The sequence below is a fragment of the Podarcis muralis genome, chromosome 9 (assembly GCF_964188315.1).
Source record: "Podarcis muralis chromosome 9, rPodMur119.hap1.1, whole genome shotgun sequence".
Classification (NCBI taxonomy): Eukaryota; Metazoa; Chordata; class Lepidosauria; order Squamata; family Lacertidae; genus Podarcis; species Podarcis muralis.
In genome coordinates, this window is record NC_135663.1 from 54,224,043 (window position 1) to 54,243,497 (window position 19,455).

At 41.1% G+C, this 19,455-nt stretch overlaps 1 protein-coding gene across 6 annotated transcripts in view; it reads left to right on the forward strand.

Annotated features, from left to right (window-relative positions):
• Positions 1-19,151, forward strand: part of PDGFRA (platelet derived growth factor receptor alpha) — a 54,470-nt gene extending 35,319 nt beyond the window's left edge. For all 6 annotated transcript variants that reach the window (XM_028744377.2, XM_028744372.2, XM_028744379.2 and 3 more), the window contains exons 13-23: positions 808-912; positions 3,318-3,428; positions 4,144-4,297; positions 5,337-5,503; positions 8,717-8,832; positions 9,107-9,229; positions 10,158-10,269; positions 10,995-11,094; positions 12,284-12,389; positions 12,973-13,208; positions 14,490-19,151. In XM_028744377.2, coding sequence (XP_028600210.2) covers positions 808-912; positions 3,318-3,428; positions 4,144-4,297; positions 5,337-5,503; positions 8,717-8,832; positions 9,107-9,229; positions 10,158-10,269; positions 10,995-11,094; positions 12,284-12,389; positions 12,973-13,208; positions 14,490-14,637 — 1,478 coding nt within the window. In that variant the 3' untranslated portion in view covers positions 14,638-19,151. The remainder of the gene's footprint in view (positions 1-807; positions 913-3,317; positions 3,429-4,143; positions 4,298-5,336; positions 5,504-8,716; positions 8,833-9,106; positions 9,230-10,157; positions 10,270-10,994; positions 11,095-12,283; positions 12,390-12,972; positions 13,209-14,489) is intronic.
• The last annotated feature ends 304 nt before the right edge of the window (positions 19,152-19,455 follow it).

Below are 19,455 nucleotides of genomic sequence, written 5' to 3' on the forward strand. Positions count from 1 at the left end.
GTATAATAATTGAGAAGGACCACAACTTTTGCTAAGTGAGAGAGCCCCAATCTGTCAGTCTGAAAAAGCTGCCCACCTATTTTCAGAGGTTTCTCTGTAACCATGAGGTGCAGAAACTTGCCCTTTTAAATGAAAGTGGTGGCATTGAGGACCCTGCTAGGGCAGATCTTTCTTGCAAATACAAAGTCTTACACAATCAGTTTAAACTTCTATGTTTTCAGCTAGACTGAATTGTCAGCTAACTCTGGATGTTGTAGCTGTTCAGGGTGCTACCATGTCTTTGTTATAGACTGTTAGTCTAATCTCCTCATTGAGGGATCCTTGATCTGCTTCATTTCTTGGGGCATATTTTGAAAACCACTGCTCTGAAGACTCAAATGTAGCCCAGTTTAAGCAAAGCATTTAATGCAATATTGCTGGGATGAGATAAACCAAACTGCATTTGACTGACCAAAGCTGTTTGCTTACAAATGATTTACTCTAGAACAATGCTCTTAATGTCAATGGAGTTGTCTTGGAATCATGATGTTGTAAGGCTGTAGAAGAAATGGGTTCAGTCTAAGAAATGGGTGTCAGAGCTCTGATACATGCTCAGATTTCTCATGTGAGTAGGTATCTCCCATTCATTCAGTTGGAGGAACTGGCTCATCATGTGTTAATGGGTTTTTAGAAATCAGACGGACAAAGGAACACATGCCTTCCACTCTCAAATGCATGCCATCAGCAGGATCTCAAGAATGCTAGAAGCTGTGAAGTAAGATATGATAGGTTGCCTCTCAGTAATTAGCAACACTCCGTTGTTTACAGGACGAATCCTTGGCTCTGGAGCTTTTGGGAAAGTAGTTGAAGGAACTGCTTATGGATTAAGCCGGTCACAGCCTGTGATGAAGGTGGCTGTGAAAATGTTGAAGCGTAAGTGTTTTTTCAGGTTGTAAGTACTCCATCCATCTCTCTGGCTCATCTCAAATCGTGAGAATGGCTGAATTAGAACTTAAAAGCAAAATTAACGGGCATGATATTTACCATGACAGTTTTCCTTCTGGATGCTTTTGATTCCATCAAGTTGTGTCTGCTTTTATGTCTTTATTGCCACTGTGCCCATTCCGCTGCTTCAATCTGTGGAGATGGCACTGTGAAATGTACCGCATTCCGTAGCTGTGAGAAATTGATATTTTAGTGTGGTGGCACTTTGGTGCTCCCTTCCTAATGACATTTCATTGTACACTTTTTGGCACCTGCTTAAAACATTTTGTTTAGGGAAGCCTACCCAAAAATGTTCATGTTGATGTGCTTTAATATTTTAAACACTTGTAATGGTTTTTTAAACTGCTTTATTGATAATTTTAATATTTCTTGTAAATGACTTGGACGTTTTACTACAATCAAATGTTGTGTAAACATGGTTTAGGCCCGGTTCTGGCACAGAAACTGTTTTGGTCAGCCTGAAAGCATCATATGAGACCCTTCTTTGAGTGGTCCCCTCCATGAGATGTCTGGAGGACATGAGAACAGGCCTTTTCTGCAGTGGCTTCCCAGTTGCTAAATGCTCTCCTTAGGGAAGCTCACCTGGTGCCTTCATTACATATCTTTTGGCACCAGGTGATAACATTATTCAGTAACCAGGCCTTGGGCTGATTAAACATTCCATGACCAAAGAACCAGTTGCCCTCCATCTGTTGTTGGATTCCAACTCCCATCAGGAACTATGGGATGTGCAGCAGAATCTGAAGGACCACTGGTTCCCTTGCCCTTGACATATTCTGCAATACTTAGCATGATAATGTTACTCATTGTTTCAAAGCAATGCTTCACTTCTGAGCACATTTGCTTGGAATGGAAGTAGATTCAATTGATTTCAACAGAACTAACCCCAAAGTGAATGGGTGGAATTCAAAGCATCCCCTGAGGCATTTGTAAGAAAGTCATGCATGCTACTGGAGTGGGTTTCGCTGTCTTGAAACTCCCGTAACAAGCGATCAGAAGCTTCCCTTCACTGTGGGAGGCAAACTCAGTTAAGACTACAAAGCACACTTCTGTCTTCATGCATGACTTACTTATACACACATGCGCAGCTCCTTCGGAACTTGTCCACAATGCTTAGAATCATCAGAAGCTGTGATCGTCAGAGACCTTAATGCTATAAGTTGCCAGGGATAAAGCCAATGGGTCTACTTCAAAGGTATGCCTTTATAGGACCAGAACACAAGCTACTACTCATGGTGGCTATATGCCGCCTTGAAGATCCCAGCAGTAAGTCTCCAGATATCAGATTCTAGAGCTCAAGGGCAGGAGAGTGCAGAGGTTTCCCTAAGGCATGTGGTTGGCCAGGGGCGAAACTAGGCTTTATTTCACCTTGGTCAAAGACCCAGTTTGGCATCACCCTCACACACTTTTGTGTACACACACACACACACACACACACACACACACACACACAGGATGGGAACCTCAATGATGTCCCTCTGGAGGCTTCACCCGGGGGGGGACCCTCCCCCTGTAGCTACAGTACTGTGAGAAACAGGATCATGGTCTAGATAGGCCTTTAGTTTGATCCAACAGGGCTCTTCTCACTTTCTTAAGACTTTTACTTAGTTGACATTTCTTTAAGTTAATAGTAAATAGCAAATGGAAGGGTTTGTTGTGGGCTGCTGCTGTGTACTCTGGCTAAGGAAAAGGCGAGAGCTTTGATAGAAACGAAAAAAATAAAATGAGCGTTCAGCGTGATTTTGAGTTTCTGTGCTGTTCCTCCCAACCCCATAACATTTTAATGAAACCCTGAGGTTGCAATGTTTGACACGGGTAGTAGCAGAACAGAGAACAATCTGTAACTAAAAAAATGTGAAGCTGGCATAAAATGGTGCCAATTAAACCAAACCAGACTGAACCCAAGCAAGTTCAAATTGGTTTATCTTGAAATTAGGCTCATGTTAACATAAGCTGATTCAGAAATTGACCCAGTTTGATGAATTAAAAATGAATCATCGTCATACAAGTGCACCATTGTTTGTTTGTTATACAATACATGCCTTCTAGTTGAGAAAGCAATCATTTTAGGCTGCAATGCTATACTCATTTACCTGAGAGTAAGTCTCATTGAACTGAGTACAAGATCCGTAGGTTCTACTGTCTATGTATAATTATTTTATTTCCCAGCATCTTTTACCCCTGACAATACTTTTTCCTCACAAAAACCCGATCACAAGACCATAATTAACAGCATGTTACTGTGATGTATAATCTTATCACTTTATTATCCTTTGTATGTTATCTGTTCAATATAAATTCTAATTAGCTGCTCTATTCATTTTTTCCAACAGCCACTGCGAGATCCAGCGAAAAGCAGGCTCTTATGTCTGAATTAAAGATAATGACCCATCTTGGACCCCACTTGAACATTGTGAACTTGTTAGGAGCTTGTACGAAGTCAGGTAGGTTTGGTTAAGAGTCTTCTCACACCGTTGAAATAAGGAACTGAGCGGCTCCTTGATGTTCTGTTTGCTTGATCTCACTGACCTAGTATTCAGACAGGGAGGCAGACTCCATAATTTGCCAGGTCAAAAGGTAGCTACTAGACTAGATGGCTGCTGAGAGTCATTCCACCGTAATTGATCTATACTTATTTGTCCACATCGTATAAACATCTGCCTGCTGTAGCCATCATAGCATCTAGGTTATCAGGCCTACACAATCTGTGACCCACCAAGCCAAACACAGAATGTTTAGCCCTTGATGGAAGCCCACCTGGACCTTAAAAACAGCAGGTTTCTTGTACATCTGGCGTGTCACAATTCACAGCAGATGGGACACGAATTGCAAAGGCCTTATTCAGATTGTCAACCCTTCAGGACAGGGTTTTAAAGGTGTCAATGCAGGAAAGCTCAGACCATAGCAGGCAATTAATTAAAATGCATTTCCTGGCTCCAGGATTTGGAGGGCCCTCAGGCAAGGACCCTCAAAAGCCTGCTTTAATCTCAAAAGGTGGGGCGTGCATCCCAGGAATTCTCTCAGGCCATCTCTGAGACAGTGGGAGAGTGAGCTTCTTGCTGATATTAGACCTGACCTCACCAACCTGTGGAGATGACCCTGGCAAGAGGCTAAGCGTTTTGATTCATTTTTTTGCCCTTTTTTCCCCACCTCCATCAGGTCCAATTTATATCATAACAGAATATTGCTTTTATGGAGACTTGGTGAACTACCTGCATAAAAATAGGGACAACTATCTGAATCGACATCCTGAAAAGCCCAAGAAGGACCTGGACATCTTTGGGATGAACTCAGCTGATGAAAGTACTAGGAGGTAGGGTTTATTTTTCAGGTTTGGAAATGGTTCTTTCTTTGGGTAAGTTGCATAGAATTGGGAAGTGGGGCGCAGTAGGTCATGTACCTTTTGTGATGGCAAGAAAGTTGAATCTGATGTGAAATTGGGGGGGGGGCATTTTGCCCAATATTAATGGGGGGGGGCAGTGAAATTGTCCAGCAGTTTTTCACAGAATTCCCTCCCCCTGGAAAATGTTGGTTTGTTTAATGTTGAATGAAACACTATTGTGGGTTCATGTTGGAGGATGAAATGGGCTGAGGAGAACTGGAAGGTATAGACATCGAACCCACTTAGTATTTAACTAAATTTTACTCATAATAGACCTATTGAAATTAACTAATATGGCGAAATGAGGTCAATTAATTTCAATAGGTCTGCTCTGAGTAAATACCAATTTCCCGACAATAGTATTAAATTCATGGGTGGCAAAATTTGCCTTTTCCACCAAATATGCTCCAGAAGAAAGACTGAAATTCTCCAACAATTCAGGGGAAGCTCAAAAAAACAAAGAGTGCTATTCAACTAAGAACAGAACTGTTGAAATTAAGGGACCTAACTTACTCATGAATTTCAGTGGGTCCACTCTGATCAAAACTTAGTCGAATACTACTGGGAAAGTTTTTGTAATTTGATAGAAATTTCTTTTCTGAGAAATTTCAGGTCATTCTTAATTTTGAGGGAAAGGATCATATTATAACTACAGTCGTACCTTGGAAGTTGAACGGAATCTGTTCCGGAAGTCCATTCGACTTCCAAAACCAAAGCATGGCTTCTGATTGGCTGCAGGAAGCTCCTGCGGCCAATTGGAAGCCCCGTAAGCCCCGTCGGACATTCGGCATCCAAAAGAACGTTCGAAAACCGGAACACTCACTTCCGGATTTCGATCGTTCGGGAGCCAAGGCATTTGAGATCCAAGGTATGACTGTATATCTACTCTGTTTTGTGAGTAGAGATGAATGTGGCACAAAGCCCCACCATAAACTTATTTCTCTGTGTTGCTGTTGCGCTTTCATTCCAGCTATGTAATCCTATCCTTTGAAAACAATGGTGAATATATGGATATGAAACAAGCAGAGACGATGCAGTATGTGCCAATGCTAGAAAGGAAAGACAGATCGAAATATTCTGACATCCAAAGGTCATTGTATGATAGGCCTGCTTCGTATAAGAAAAAATATGTGTCGGGTAAGTTAAGGTGCATTTCTAATATAAGCCTAATATTCTGCCTTAATCCCAAGTAGTCATGGAAGGCTTCCCACGTGAAACACCACTTATTTTTATCTGCTTTTTAAGTGAGATGCTGAGCTGAGTTTGATTATTTAATGGTTTCCTGCTGCTAGTTTTTACATTGTTTCCCTCTTCACTGATTTTTTTTTTTATGGGAGTGTGGAGCTAGTCCATGCCATATTTTAGGCTGCTGATTTAGTTCTATTGTAATGAGGTGTTTCTGTTTTTATGCTTTTACTGTGTATGTGAGCTCCCATGGGGAAGCTTTGGCCTGAAAGACAGCACAGAGGGGCAGGGGGAGGAAATAAATAAATATAAGTACATCCTCTCAAAGTAGAATGCCCTTGTAATGTTTCTGTGACAACTGCATTTAGCCAGTACTGCTATTTTATTGATTCCTCTTGCATAAAGTTGTAGCTCACGTTTATCTTTTTAAAAAAAAAATAATTTTTATTAACCGACCAATCAAATCAAATCAAATCACATCACATCACATAAATTCCGAATTACAAAGCCGAATTTTAAATTTTTGTTGAGGGGACCCATATTTCAAGTTCCGAAGGGGGATTCCAATCATCATCTTGCTGCTGCGTTAATATCCACAAATCTGTCCAAATAATGTTCATAATTCTATCCAGTCTTATCTTGCTGTTTCCACATCTCATCTTGTTTTTGTATTTTGTGATTGTTATTGTATTTTAACAATATTTGGAAATCATTTTTTATAAACACTGCATTAGGTTAAGTTTAGGATAAGTACAATAACAAACACAGCCAACCTTCCAAATTCACACTGAATTTTGAAATGCAATTCTCCCACCAAGTAATGTGCACAACAATGCATGTACTGGGGTAAAATGTGCATATAAATGCATATATTACTAAAAATAACATAAACAATGCATTATGTTTGGGAGAATAGCTGTGCAAAAATATGTATGTTGGGCAAGATTTCATTAAAAAATGTGAATATTGGGAGAAATTTGCACTAAAATGTTGATGGATTTTCATGAGGCCCTTTGAAAAAAAGAATCACAAACTGATGTGGATTTGGAAAAACGAGAAATCAAAATCTATATATTCGCCTGGCCCTAGTTGTGGGCCCCTTGGGACTCACACCCAGCAATGCAACTCGCCCCGCCAAATATACTTGAAAACCTGAAAGAAGATAGGTTTTACAAGGAGAAGAAAACTTGAACTATGGGTTTCTGCAAGCAGAATCAATGAATGGGCCTATATCTAAGTTGCAGGAGTGGATGACAGGGCAGCGTGGCAGGGCTTACTCGACCTCCAGTTGGTTAAGTTGCTATTGCTTCCTTAAGAGGTAGAGGGAGGCAGTAGGATCGCTGTAAGGTAAAGGTAAAGGGACCCCTGACCATTAGGTCCAGTCGTGACCGACTCTGGGGTTGCCGCACTCATCTCGCTTTATTGGCTGAGGGAACTGGCGTACAGCTTCTGGGTCATGTGGCCAGCATGACTAAGCCGCTTCTGGCGAACCAGAGCAGCACACGGAAACGCCGTTTACCTTCCCGCCGGAGCGGTACCTATTTATCTACTTGCACTTTGACATGCTTTTAAATTGCTAGGTTGGCAGGATCAGGGACCGAGCAATGGGAGCTCACCCCGTTGCAGGGATTCGAACCGCCGACCTTCTGATCGGCAAGTCCTAGGCTCTGTGGTTTAACCCACAGTGCCACCCGCGTCCCAGGTTCGCTGTACCTGTGTGCACAAACATTGGTGAAGATCCATAAATTAAAATGCTACAGGAATTCAGAGATCCTCTGAAAGTAGACTGCTCCTTTCACCTTGCCACCACCACGCAGCACCATAATGATCATTCTTGCATATGTGAAGGAAGTTGGTTGGCGGAATGGTACCAAATTATTATTATTATACCTAGTAAACAGCCAGTGTCATACGTGGCACTTGTAGTAGCTTTGATACCTTTCTGGATTCAGCAGAATTTTGAGCCATTTGGCTGGGCTATTTGTTAGGGATTCATTTCCAGCAGCCTCACTGCCCTCATATAGAACACTCCCAAATGATTTGTAGAGTATTAAATTGAGGGTTGGGAAAGGCCCATATGGCTAACTCATCCCTTTTACTGCCCATTGACTAAGAAATCTGATCTGCGGCATTCAAAACAGGTTGGGTCACCCCTGGCTTGCGGTCTCAGAACCTGAATCTTTTCCAGACCCGGGCTTAAGAGGCTAGTCAAGTCTTGTATTTCAATGAGCCAACAGGGTAATTGAATAGCTAGGTTTTAGGCAGTTTGCTGCCATCATTTTCCAGGACAAAAATAAGGATAACTGCCCATAGAATCACTGGTCCTTGGATAGCATTGAATGGTCCCCATCAAATAGTTAACCAAGGAACTTGAGAATTCTGCAGGGCTAGAAGAGACAAAAATGGATGTATATATAAAAAAAGTTGACAGGACTATGCCATCTCTAAATCATTGCTTTGGGTATAAACCACAACTGGAATAAAGTACAAAAACAAGCTGTATAATATGTAGGTGGCACTTTTTTAATCCTACAATTTCTTGGAAAAAGTCTATAATCAGTGGAGAAAGGACAGCTATATTTGGTATTTGTACCATTTTTTTTTACGGCAGTGTCTATCGCTGATTGATGCAAATGTACAAGTGATCCGCTTGTTTTGAAGAAATGCTTTGGAAGGAAATGTGGAAGCGCTGGTACCAGGGAAAGCAGAGAAGAATGCCATTGGCTATGTGTAGGAATACAGCAGCAGTGCTAGAAAATACAGTATCTGTTTATTCTCTGATGTCAGGGGTGGTCAGTATGATGCCCTCCAGATGTTGTTGGACTTTAGATCCTATCATCCTTGACCACTGGCCGGTGGAAACTGTAGTTCAGCAACATCTGGATGGCACCACAATGGCTGCCCTTGCTCTGTGTAGTGGTATCTGAAGAAGTGTGCATGCACACGAAAGCTCATACCAAGAACTAACTTAGTTGGTCTTTAAGGTGCTACTGCAAGGAATTTTTTTTTGTTTTAAAAACAAACTTTTCCTCAGTTCAAGTGAGTTCCTTGTGCACAGATATGTTCTGGAAAGATGATGGACTGAAACAGATTGTCTGTTCGATGTATGCTTTCAATGCACCTTCATGTTTCAGATGGTTTTTTCTTTTCATCTTCCCTACTCAGAACTAGATGTGAAGAACCTCCTCTCCGATGACAATTCAGAAGGCCTCACTTTGTTGGACCTGCTCAGCTTCACTTACCAAGTTGCACGGGGAATGGAATTCTTAGCTTCTAAAAATGTGAGTGTCTAAAAGGAAACTGTGAAGGGATTGCATAGCTTTAAATGATGTTTGTTTTGTTTGGGGAACTTTTAAAATGTGTTTTATAAAAGAGCAACCTACAGAGTTTTAGAGTTTAGAGTTTTAGGGTTGCAATACTGAATGAATCTATTCCAGGGTATCCCAATTAATCTCTTTTTGTCACACATCCTTTCTGAAGTTCCTTCCAATATGAAATATTACGTGTTCGTATTCTATGCCTACATTCTACTCATGTAATTTATGCATCCCACAGTGTGTTCACCGTGATTTGGCAGCACGGAATGTCCTTCTGGCTCAAGGAAAAATTGTGAAGATCTGTGACTTTGGTCTGGCTAGAGACATCATGCATGATTCAAACTATGTATCTAAAGGCAGTGTATGTACCTTTACATTTATTACCTTAGACTACATCATTAGAAACCATAAACTAATGCAAGCAGTGCTTTGGGATCGTGTGTGTGTGTGTGTGTGTGTGTGTGTGTGTGTGTGTGTGTCTGTGTGTGTGTGTGTGTAAAATGAAATTAACTGACATTCAGATAACAAACACCCATCCAGTGTCTCCAATCAACCTATTCATGCCAAACACAACCAGCATCAAAGCACTCTTTACACATTACAGAACAGTTGAATTTTGCTGCACAGGATTCCCTTCCTTCTCTGCAGGCAAATTATAGTAATGTATGGTGTGTCTTGTCAGAGCTGCAATTAGAATGGGCAAGATTTGCACAGGACTTCACATTTACTATAGCATAAGAAGCATATAGATTGATGATATATATCTCTCCCCGCCCCCACTTACTTGCCCATCTCATACAAGTTTTCTCAAAACAATTGGAGCATATTTCAGTATTTGCAAAAAAAAAAATTATCAAACCAGTTATTCCTGGATTAGTTTCTACTCAGAGTCAACAACAACATTTGACTCATTCAGTGGAAGTCAATAGGTTGCATTGGCACTGGTCTCCATAATGACAAAATGCCACGCAAGGCTCATAATCACACTATTTTAAATAATATTACTGGAAATTATTTGAATAAAACCAAAATATGGGAAATTGTATCACCTCTTCAGACAACACTACTGATATATGGTACTGTAAACCATTTTAAAGTCTCAGTTGTGTTTGGGTGGCCAGGGACAATGTAGGATGCATTTTAATATCTCCATGGATTTTTTTAATGTTGTCACCCATCCCAAGCTTTTGAGATATGCTAAAAATCAAATTAAAATATATTTATTGGTGAACATCTCCTTTTATGATTGTTTTAGTAACTACTCTTATTGATTTTTTATATTCTTGCAGACCTTCCTTCCAGTGAAATGGATGGCACCTGAAAGCATTTTCGACAACCTGTATACAACATTAAGTGACGTCTGGTCTTATGGCATTCTGCTGTGGGAAATATTTTCTCTTGGTAGGCATCCTCATTACTTTGGATCATAAAAGAATGGAACTTCAATGACTAACTGGAGATCTGCCAATTGTGCTGTGTAGGCATGTGGCTAGAGGCTAGCCAAACCCCTTCAAAATGTTTAAATCCAACGAGAAGACTGACTACAAAGATACATATAGAAAAGCAGAAGGTCATATCCCTAATGAGGCAGAAAGGAACACCATGTTCTCCTGACTAGATGATACCTTGCATATCCTGATTCTTATCCAAACTACAAATGATATAATCCCCCCACTAAACAATGTTTCTTCTAAGAGATGTTTAAGGGCAGGTCTTGGCTTAAACCAAATTTCACCACAGGAGAATAATAGGTTTGGTGCCCCCATTTGTTCAGTATTTTTTTAATTACATTTGTAGCCCCATTTTATAACTTGGATGCATGGTTTGCAAACATGATTTATCCCTGTTGTTTAAGGTGATCCTGGAAAGTAACCCCCACGTAGGTTGCAGGCTTACTGTACTTAATTCTTACATCTCACTCACTAACTGACTGGCTGGCTGCCTCACCCTTATGTACATCTGAAAGCTTGACTGAGAATATTCTAGAAGGTTTGAGGAACATGCAGTTCTCAGAAAATCTTGAAAGGTTCTATACGGTCCTAAACATTCGAAAAACGAATCCATGCATAGAATTTATTTTACTCCAACAAACATTATAACGACATCTATTTCCCCTTGACTCTCAGGTGGGACTCCATATCCTGGCATGATGGTTGATTCTATGTTCTATAATAAAATTAAAAGTGGCTACCGAATGGCAAAACCGGACCATGCTACCAGTGAGGTGTACGTATTCTTTTCGTCTCATTCTTCTTCAACACCTCAGGGAAATTATGTACAGAGCACTTGGACTGATCTAGAAGCGCCCTCACAGCATTCAACCCAAACATACCTAAACCTCTCCAGGTTTAACTTGGGAAGCAGACAGGCACAGCCCTGCAAGTTTGCAGCAGAACCTGGCTGTGTATGATGCTGATTAACTTTCCTCCTACAATGCGTTCCTCTCCCAGGTGATGGGTCTCATCCAGATGGGGATCTAGCCTGAGCAGGGTAGTCAGATGCTAGGCTTCTATAAAAGGGAACCAAGGCAAACTCAAGCACATCCAAATTCAGGTTCTGGTAAGGCAACAACTAGCAGGACAAATTTTAGGCAATGTCAAACAGAGATCAGGTTCCATTAAGGCGGGAGTGGGGAACATGTAGCTCTGCAGAGGCTGCCCTGACCATTGGCCATACTGGCTGGGTCTGACGGTGTCTGGCTACATCTGGAGGGTCCCAGAGATCTGGTTCTGGTGAAGCAATATCCAAACTCTTCTGGTGAGGGAAGACCAGGGACATAGGAGGAGGCTCAAACATGGCTTCAATGGCAAGCAAATACAGACCGAGGTTTAAATATTTGAGTAACTAGCTCCAGTAGGTTTGAAGGGCTTAGCCAGCTTCAGAAGCTGTCGATTCTGGTGACACCAGGGAGGCAATGGGTTCTGCTAAGGCTTCTGGGCTGGAGTAATCAGAGCTCACAGATGGCAACATAGCCTCCTCAGGCTAGAGAGATGTTGAAGGCATGGGGTCCAGCTCAGATATTCCTTGGCAATGGGACATGAGGCAAGTCTATTTCCCACTACAAAACTTCTTCTGAATCTCCAGCATTGGACACCAATATCATGCCACAACATCACTCAAAAGTTTCCTTTTTAAAACAAGGTGACAAATATACAGATAAATGCATGGCTGGTCATGTGGCACTTTTAAGAGTTAAAAAGGATAGACAATCCACCCGAACATGGGGAACAGAGCAAGACTGATGGCTGAGCCAATCTCCAGTTCATCAGTTTGCACATTTGTCACGGTCCCTGCAAAGCTAGGCTTCCTCTATGGCTCTCTTCCCCTGCATTATGTCTGTCTTTATACTGTCATCAATTTGCTTAAACGTCACAAATCTTTAAGCTATTCCCTCCCGCCTCAATACTGTTCACAGGTATGACATCATGGTGAAATGCTGGAACAGTGAACCCGAGAAAAGACCTTCTTTTTACCACTTGAGCGAAATAGTTGAGAACCTGTTGCCTGGAGAATACAAGAAGGTTTGTCCTTTTGGAAACTGGGTTGCTTCTAGGATTTCAGAAGAAGACATTGCTTGGTTGTGCCATTGACTCTTGGCTCTTAAGTGGGGTAAATAAAATGTTGTTGCATGATGACACTGCAGAGAATGGTGAAAATGTGGAGACAGAAAACCCCACCATAAGATCCTATTTGATGCTTGACCTATCTCAAGCAGCAGATTTTGAAGGTAGCCTAAGAGGGTGACAAATTGTCAGTCCTATTCCCTCTCTTTTCCGTTTGGCCCTGTAGCTTTCTCTGTCCTGCGCCTGATGTCATGTGATGTCAGGACAGGTGGGTGTGGTTTGGGCCTAACCATGCCAGAGGGCAAATGGAGAGGCCAAGTGGTTTTAATTAGGCTCACGAAGGTCAGAAGTCCCACCCCACTGCCTTAAATGATGCTTCTGAGCCCATGTGACACAAAACACTACTCATGTGCAAAAATTTTATTGAAATGAAATCTTACTAGATTTTATAAAGAAGATTTATAAAGATCCTATTTTGAGGGAGTGTGGATGGAGAGCCTTAAACAATTCCAACCAATTTTGTTATATATATATATTTCAGAGCTATGAGAGAATTCACTTGGACTTCTTGAAGAGTGACCATCCCGCAGTCACACGCATGAGAGCGGACTGTGACAACACCTACATTGGAGTCACTTACAAGAATGAAGACAAACTGAAGGACAGGGAGAGTGGATTTGATGAACAAAGACTCAGCGCCGACAGTGGCTACATAATCCCCCTGCCGGATATTGACCCTGTTTCAGAAGACGAACTTAGCAAAAGGAACAGGCACAGGTACACCTGAATAAAGTTCACTGTGACCTAAATCCCGACATCATTAACCACTAGGGCTGGATGGATCAGTCTATTTCTGTCCCATTGTTAATTTCGTCTGTCACTGTTTTCACATTGATCTGCAACTTAAAAGAATATCTACAACAACGTACATATTTAAATAACGGTTTCCCACAAAGTATGATAGAGCAGTGTAGTCAGCATCACGTTTGTCACCTCAAATGTCAGTTGGGGCAGAAGATGGAGGGGAGCTATGCAATGCCAGTGACTGTAGTGGGGCTGGCTTGTGATCTGTCCCTCTCTGCTCCCTGAGTGCCCAATTTGGGTCTTCTGATCCTATCAATGGTGGGAATCCTTCTGACTATGTTTCCACCTGCTCACAAGTTTGGCACAAGTGGAACAGAGAGATCTGTTCCAGAGGCTTCCTGCTGGCACCACTCTGCTAATGGAACTGTTTCGGCTGGTAAGATCTCTATCCCACCTACATAATCCCACACACACACACCCATCACAGCAGACTAGGAGTCTGGATTGAAGCCTAGATATATTTTTTCTTCAAAGTATGCATTTCTAAATGTACTAATTTTATAATAAAATGTCAACATTTTTGTTGACCATTTTGGCACCCTTGGTTGAGCCAAGAACTCTGCAAAATTCAGAGAAGTGTGAACTCTGAAGGATAACCACATTGACATTAGCCTGGGAAATGTAGATCAGGTCACTATTGCAAAGAAGAAGCGCCTCAAATATCCCTGTTACCCACTCGAGGCAGCGTATCCAGAATGTTGATTTAAAACGTGTGAAGTAATTTGTCCTTGATTAGTGATGGGGAGCTATGTTCTCCATTCATCCCTTGTTTCCTGAGATTTGTCATCAGGTGTAGACCTGTGCTAGAACTCCCTTTAGTCCCACACATGGTAATGGTGAAGCTCAGCAAGGCTGACCTGCATGAATTTAATGTGCTACCTGGGATATGCTCCCAGAATCCTCTGCAATGAGCAGTGGTTCGGTGACAAATGCACAGGGATTCCTCAGCAAGCAAGCTGATGTGGAGAAGTTTCCCCAAAGGTAGAGAGCTGGAAAAACTGCAGCATTAAAGCATTTCATGTAAGAGTGAGTCTCTTTGGGGAACTTTTCTTTTGGACTCCAAAATTATGTGGCATGAGCCTTCTGATGAATTCCTAAGGAGGACTTCTGTTGCCCCAAGACAATTGAAGAATGTGTTCTTCACAGTGTGTTTTTAAGTTCCTAAATGTTTTCCCCTGTGGTCTTCTTATACAGTTCCCAGACTTCTGAAGAAAGTGCCATCGAAACTGGTTCCAGCAGCTCCACATTCGTAAAGCGAGAGGACGAGACCATTGAGGATATTGACATCATCGATGACATTGGAATGGATTCCTCAGAACTGGTTGAGGACAGTTTCCTGTAATTCCCGAAGGAAGTAGTGGACATCTTTTGAGGGGTGCGAGACAAGAAAGAAAGAAAGAAAGAAAGAAAGAAAGAAAGAAAGAAAGAAAGAAAGAAAGAAAGAGAATCTCAACACATAACTCATGGATTTTTGACTCCCTAAGGAAAACCACTTTAACATAGATGGTCGAGACTTGCAATCCCAAGTGTCCCCACAAGGGGCGCAAAGATCTCACCCGGATTTGTGAAAGAAGAAGACATTTAGAAACCAGCTTTTAAGCACTTCCATAGCATCTCAGTACCATCTGCTGTTCTGATAGGTGAGTGGATAAAGGAAAAGGCCATGGACAGTCCAATTTGTGTTTCAAGGGCATTCACAACTCAGATGAATAACATTTCCACTATGGTGAAACATCACCCATGTAATTATGTAAATACCTTACCAAGATGTTTTGTGGCATATGTGGAATAGGCATTTTTTTTTAGAAGACCACTCAAGACTTCTTTGTATTTTCTTCCTTCAGTCTCATCATAAGCTGCTGTTGAACTATCACATGAGATGAAGTACATGCAAAAAAAGAAAGAAAGAAAACCACTTTTGAAACTCAAACTAATTGGTACTAGGAAACCTTTTTACCTTTTTTGCAGCTAACACAAATAAAACGGAATTACAGTAATTTCTAACCTTATACAATAGCTTAGTAAATCAAGTGAGACTCTTCATAACCATAGAAGAATAATTGTTTACCTACTGCTGTTTTCAGTATCACTAAGTATAGTTTATAACTACTCCTTGCCCTTCCTTAAAAACACAGTACTGAAAAAAACTAATGAACTAAAGCATTTTAGCATTTATGCATTTACAAGAAACAACTGTTCTATTTGATAGTTAATGGCTTTGGTAAATTAAAACTAGTTTAGGAAGTAGGGAAAGCTAATGTATTCTATGGCATCCACCCTTAGCAGAGTAGCTATCCTAATGCAATGAATTTATGTGCTGGTGAATCCTCCTTTGATTCAGTGGAACTCTTCAGAAATTGAAGTTTATTTTTAAACCTTCGTTTGCAACCAGGTTCCTCAAGTTATTGCACAAAATATGTGTGGCTAATCAATCAATAGAGAGGCTGCTTGGAGCCGTTGAGAAAAAGAGCACATCGGGAAGTTTGTTTGGGGTTTGCATGTGACAAATGGATTGGATGCACCAAAAGCTCTTTCTGAAAACGCTTCTTCCCGAGCCTGAGATTTCCAATTAAGTATGTAGCTACTTTGGAAAAAAAAAAAGAAAGAAAAAGTTCTACTTTTGGTATAACAGAAATGGAACCGGATCCTTTTGCCCTTGTCAAGTTTTTAGCTATAACATTGGACGTTAACAAGGACAGCGGACGCTCAGGTTGCGAACGTGATCCATGCGGGAGGCACGTTCGCAACCCGCAGCACTGCGTCTGCGCACGCGCGGGCTGCGATTTAGCGCTTCTGTGCATGCGCGAAGCGCAATTTAGTGCTTCTGCATATGCGCAACCGCCGAACCCGGAAGTAACCTGTTCCGGTACTTCAGGGTTCGGCGCGGTGCGCAACCTGAAAACGCACAACCTGAAGCGACTGTAACCCGAGGTATGACTGTAAAGAGTCTTTTTCCATCCACACCAATGGGCACTGAATTGGGAGTGAAGCAATTGTTTCTAAACAATGTTCCATTTTTGAAGGAAATACATTTAAAATATAGGATTGGCTGTGACCTCTGTGGTGTGTATATTCAAGTGGCACATCTGTCTCTGTAATGTGTAAAACGGCCCCAAGCAGTCGCTGATCCTTCTTTTAGTCATTCTCACACAATAGTTTGAGATCAGTCCTTCCTTAATCTGAATATAATGTGTCTGACAGTGTTTCTGTGATGATTTACAATGCATTCCTGGATGAGCCTCAGCTAAGTGGGCATAGAGTTGCAGCCCTAGGCTGTGATTTTGTCACAGTCTATGGAAATCACGAACTGGAATCAGTCTATGATATACAGGGAGCATGAAAGTACGGTGCAAAAAAAGAAATTCCATGTTTTTCATAAATCCAGAGCTTGAGTTTCATTAAAGAGAAATGTCACAGGGTAAACTTGCAAAAGAGCTGTGCCATTAGCTCGAAAATTCCTGTTTCTTAATCCTAGACATGTACGTGGCAGGCAACAGTTGCTCACTGGTGGCGAAAAAGGAACTTGACATATTCCTGGCATATTCTGTGTAGTTATAATAAAACATACCGAGACTCAGACCTGGGTGGAATCTACACAAATATAAAAAACGTTCTGAAAATGCTTTTTAAAAAGCGTTTTTAAAAATACATTGAATTTTCCATAAGGCTCACCATCCCCATCTAGTGTCACATTGTATATTACACTTAAAACACGCTTAAAACATTTTATTTGCAGCTGTATAGGTGAGTCCCTGGTATTGAAACCAGATGGTAGAGCATTAATTGATCTGTCATTTCCTTCGTGCAAATGTCGCCCAATGTGGATGCTTGCTGGATTTCCTATGATATCACTAAGAGCAGCACAGGGTAGCAATTGGTCAGCGGTGAGCAACCATTTTGAGCAATACAACTTTCTCTGTCCCAAACTCACAGGCTTACCTACCATTACAGCTATGGCTCCATACTTTACTGATGTGATAGTTAAAGGACAAACAAATGAAGGCAACGTGTGCTAGAGACAGTGCTGTGTTGGAACTAAGCTCCACAGCAGTTGATGAGCACCTGGCAGGATTAAAAATGCAGCGTAAATCAATGCTTTGCACCGGACTCAGAAGTACACAGCCATCTCTTTTGATGCTAAATAACTAACTACAACTTAAACATGAAGCATCAAGTGATGCTTCAGTGGAACGGGTGAAAAAGAGCTCAGTTTGATCTCCCAAAATAAGCGCGGGACCATATCCCATTAAAATTAATGGGACTTAAATGTGCTTCCTTGTGCACATAGGGATAACTGTGGTAAATCATTATTTGAGGTTCTGAATGCCAAAACGCAATGGGCCCAGTATAAATCTGTGCAAATACTAGGGCCAAATGAGTAAGTCCAAGCCTTCGAGATATTCTTCTCTGCTAGATCCAATTTATTACAAATGTGCCGGTGCAATGGATGGAAATTGCAGACACCTTACTTGCATGTGTGTGTGTTTTGCATTACTGCACATGGATCAGGTCTTCTCATGTTTCGCAGGCTTTCCTGTTTCACTGGCCACTAAAGAATAAGCTACAATAATTCGTACCTTGGTTTTTCTTTTTCTTATTGTACTTTTTGTTATGTATCTCACAAAACAAATTCATGCTAATCCCATATCTTGCTTCAGGTGAACACAGATCCCATTGCAATGCACATCTGCCCATACTGCATGTCATAGATAGGGCTCCATTTTAATTTCCTGTCTACGTTGCAACGTGGATGAGCACATTTGTTGCCACCTACTCTCTCATGTTAGTTATGCCCAACATGTTTTGGGCAAGGTAACTATAGCTGGATTGGGACCAAGTTCTAGTTGTGGACCAAAATATGCGGTATATTTTGTTAGATTTATAATCCTATGAAAAGTTCCTGACACTGCAATGGACTGCACATCAGAAAACTTTACAAAGGCAACACATTAATGCAGGAGGTACCTGTTAGACTAAGGCTTGCAATCTTGTATTCACTTACCCAAGAGTAAGCCCTATTGAATTCAATGGGACTTACTTCTGAGTAGACCTATAGAAGATTGCAATGTTAGTCTTTCAATATTAGCCTGGGGAAAAACCCTGGATTTTGTTACTGTCTTGATGATTTGTTTTAGGACAGGCTTCCTCAACCTTGGCCCTCCAGATGTTTTGAGAGTACAATTCCCATCTTCCCTGATCACTGGTCCTGCTAGCTAGGGATCATGGGAGTTGTAGGCCAAAAACATCTGGAGGGCCGAGGTTGAGGAAGCCTGTTTTGGATCTTAGTGACTATTTCTCTGTGGCTCAGTTTTGAGAAGCTTTCAGAAAAGAAATACCCAGCCTTTGTCTGTTCTGTATTTGTATCATGACAATCGAACCTTGCCTGTGAAACACAACTTTCTCATTTTGAATGGCCCTGTTCCTTACAATGTGGTCTGCAAATGTACAAACAGTCCTATGATATAATGAGGGACATAAGATAAGGTGATGTTATACATCAATATGTATATATGTATTTTTATATCAACTTTGAGAGTACTGCCAAAACATTTATGACAAGCTGTATCACTGCCTTTGTTTATATTTTTTGTTTTTTTGTTTTTACTGTGATATACTCCACAGGCACGCTAACTGTTGCACTTTTAAATGTCCAAAATTTATATTTTAGAATGATAAAGAAAAGCGAGAAAGAGTTTCCATAAAGGTGGTATTGTGAAGTGTTTGAGAAGAACCAGTTGGAATGAGTGACCATAGGTACAAAATGTAATACGAGTGCCCCTGTTCTTATTTTTGTCTTTTTAAAAAAACCATGTAAATTAAGATCTTTATATTTCAATAAATGATATATAATTTAAAGATACCTAGGAGGGTTTTTTACTCTTGGGCCTTTCCTGTCAAGCAGGCCTCTCCCACGCACGTCTCAGTTCAGTTTGTCTCTTCTAAAACAAATGGTAACTGGCAGCATCACTGTGTGATCCTATACATGTCTACTCGGGAGTAACTCCTATATTTGAATTCAGTGAGATTTACTCCTAGTTAAGTGATTTTGACCAAACTGCAGGAGGCAGTGGAAGACAGGAGTGCCTGGTGTGCTCTGGTCCATGTGTCACGAAGAGTCGGACATGACTAAACGACTAAACAAAAACAACAAAGTGTGTCC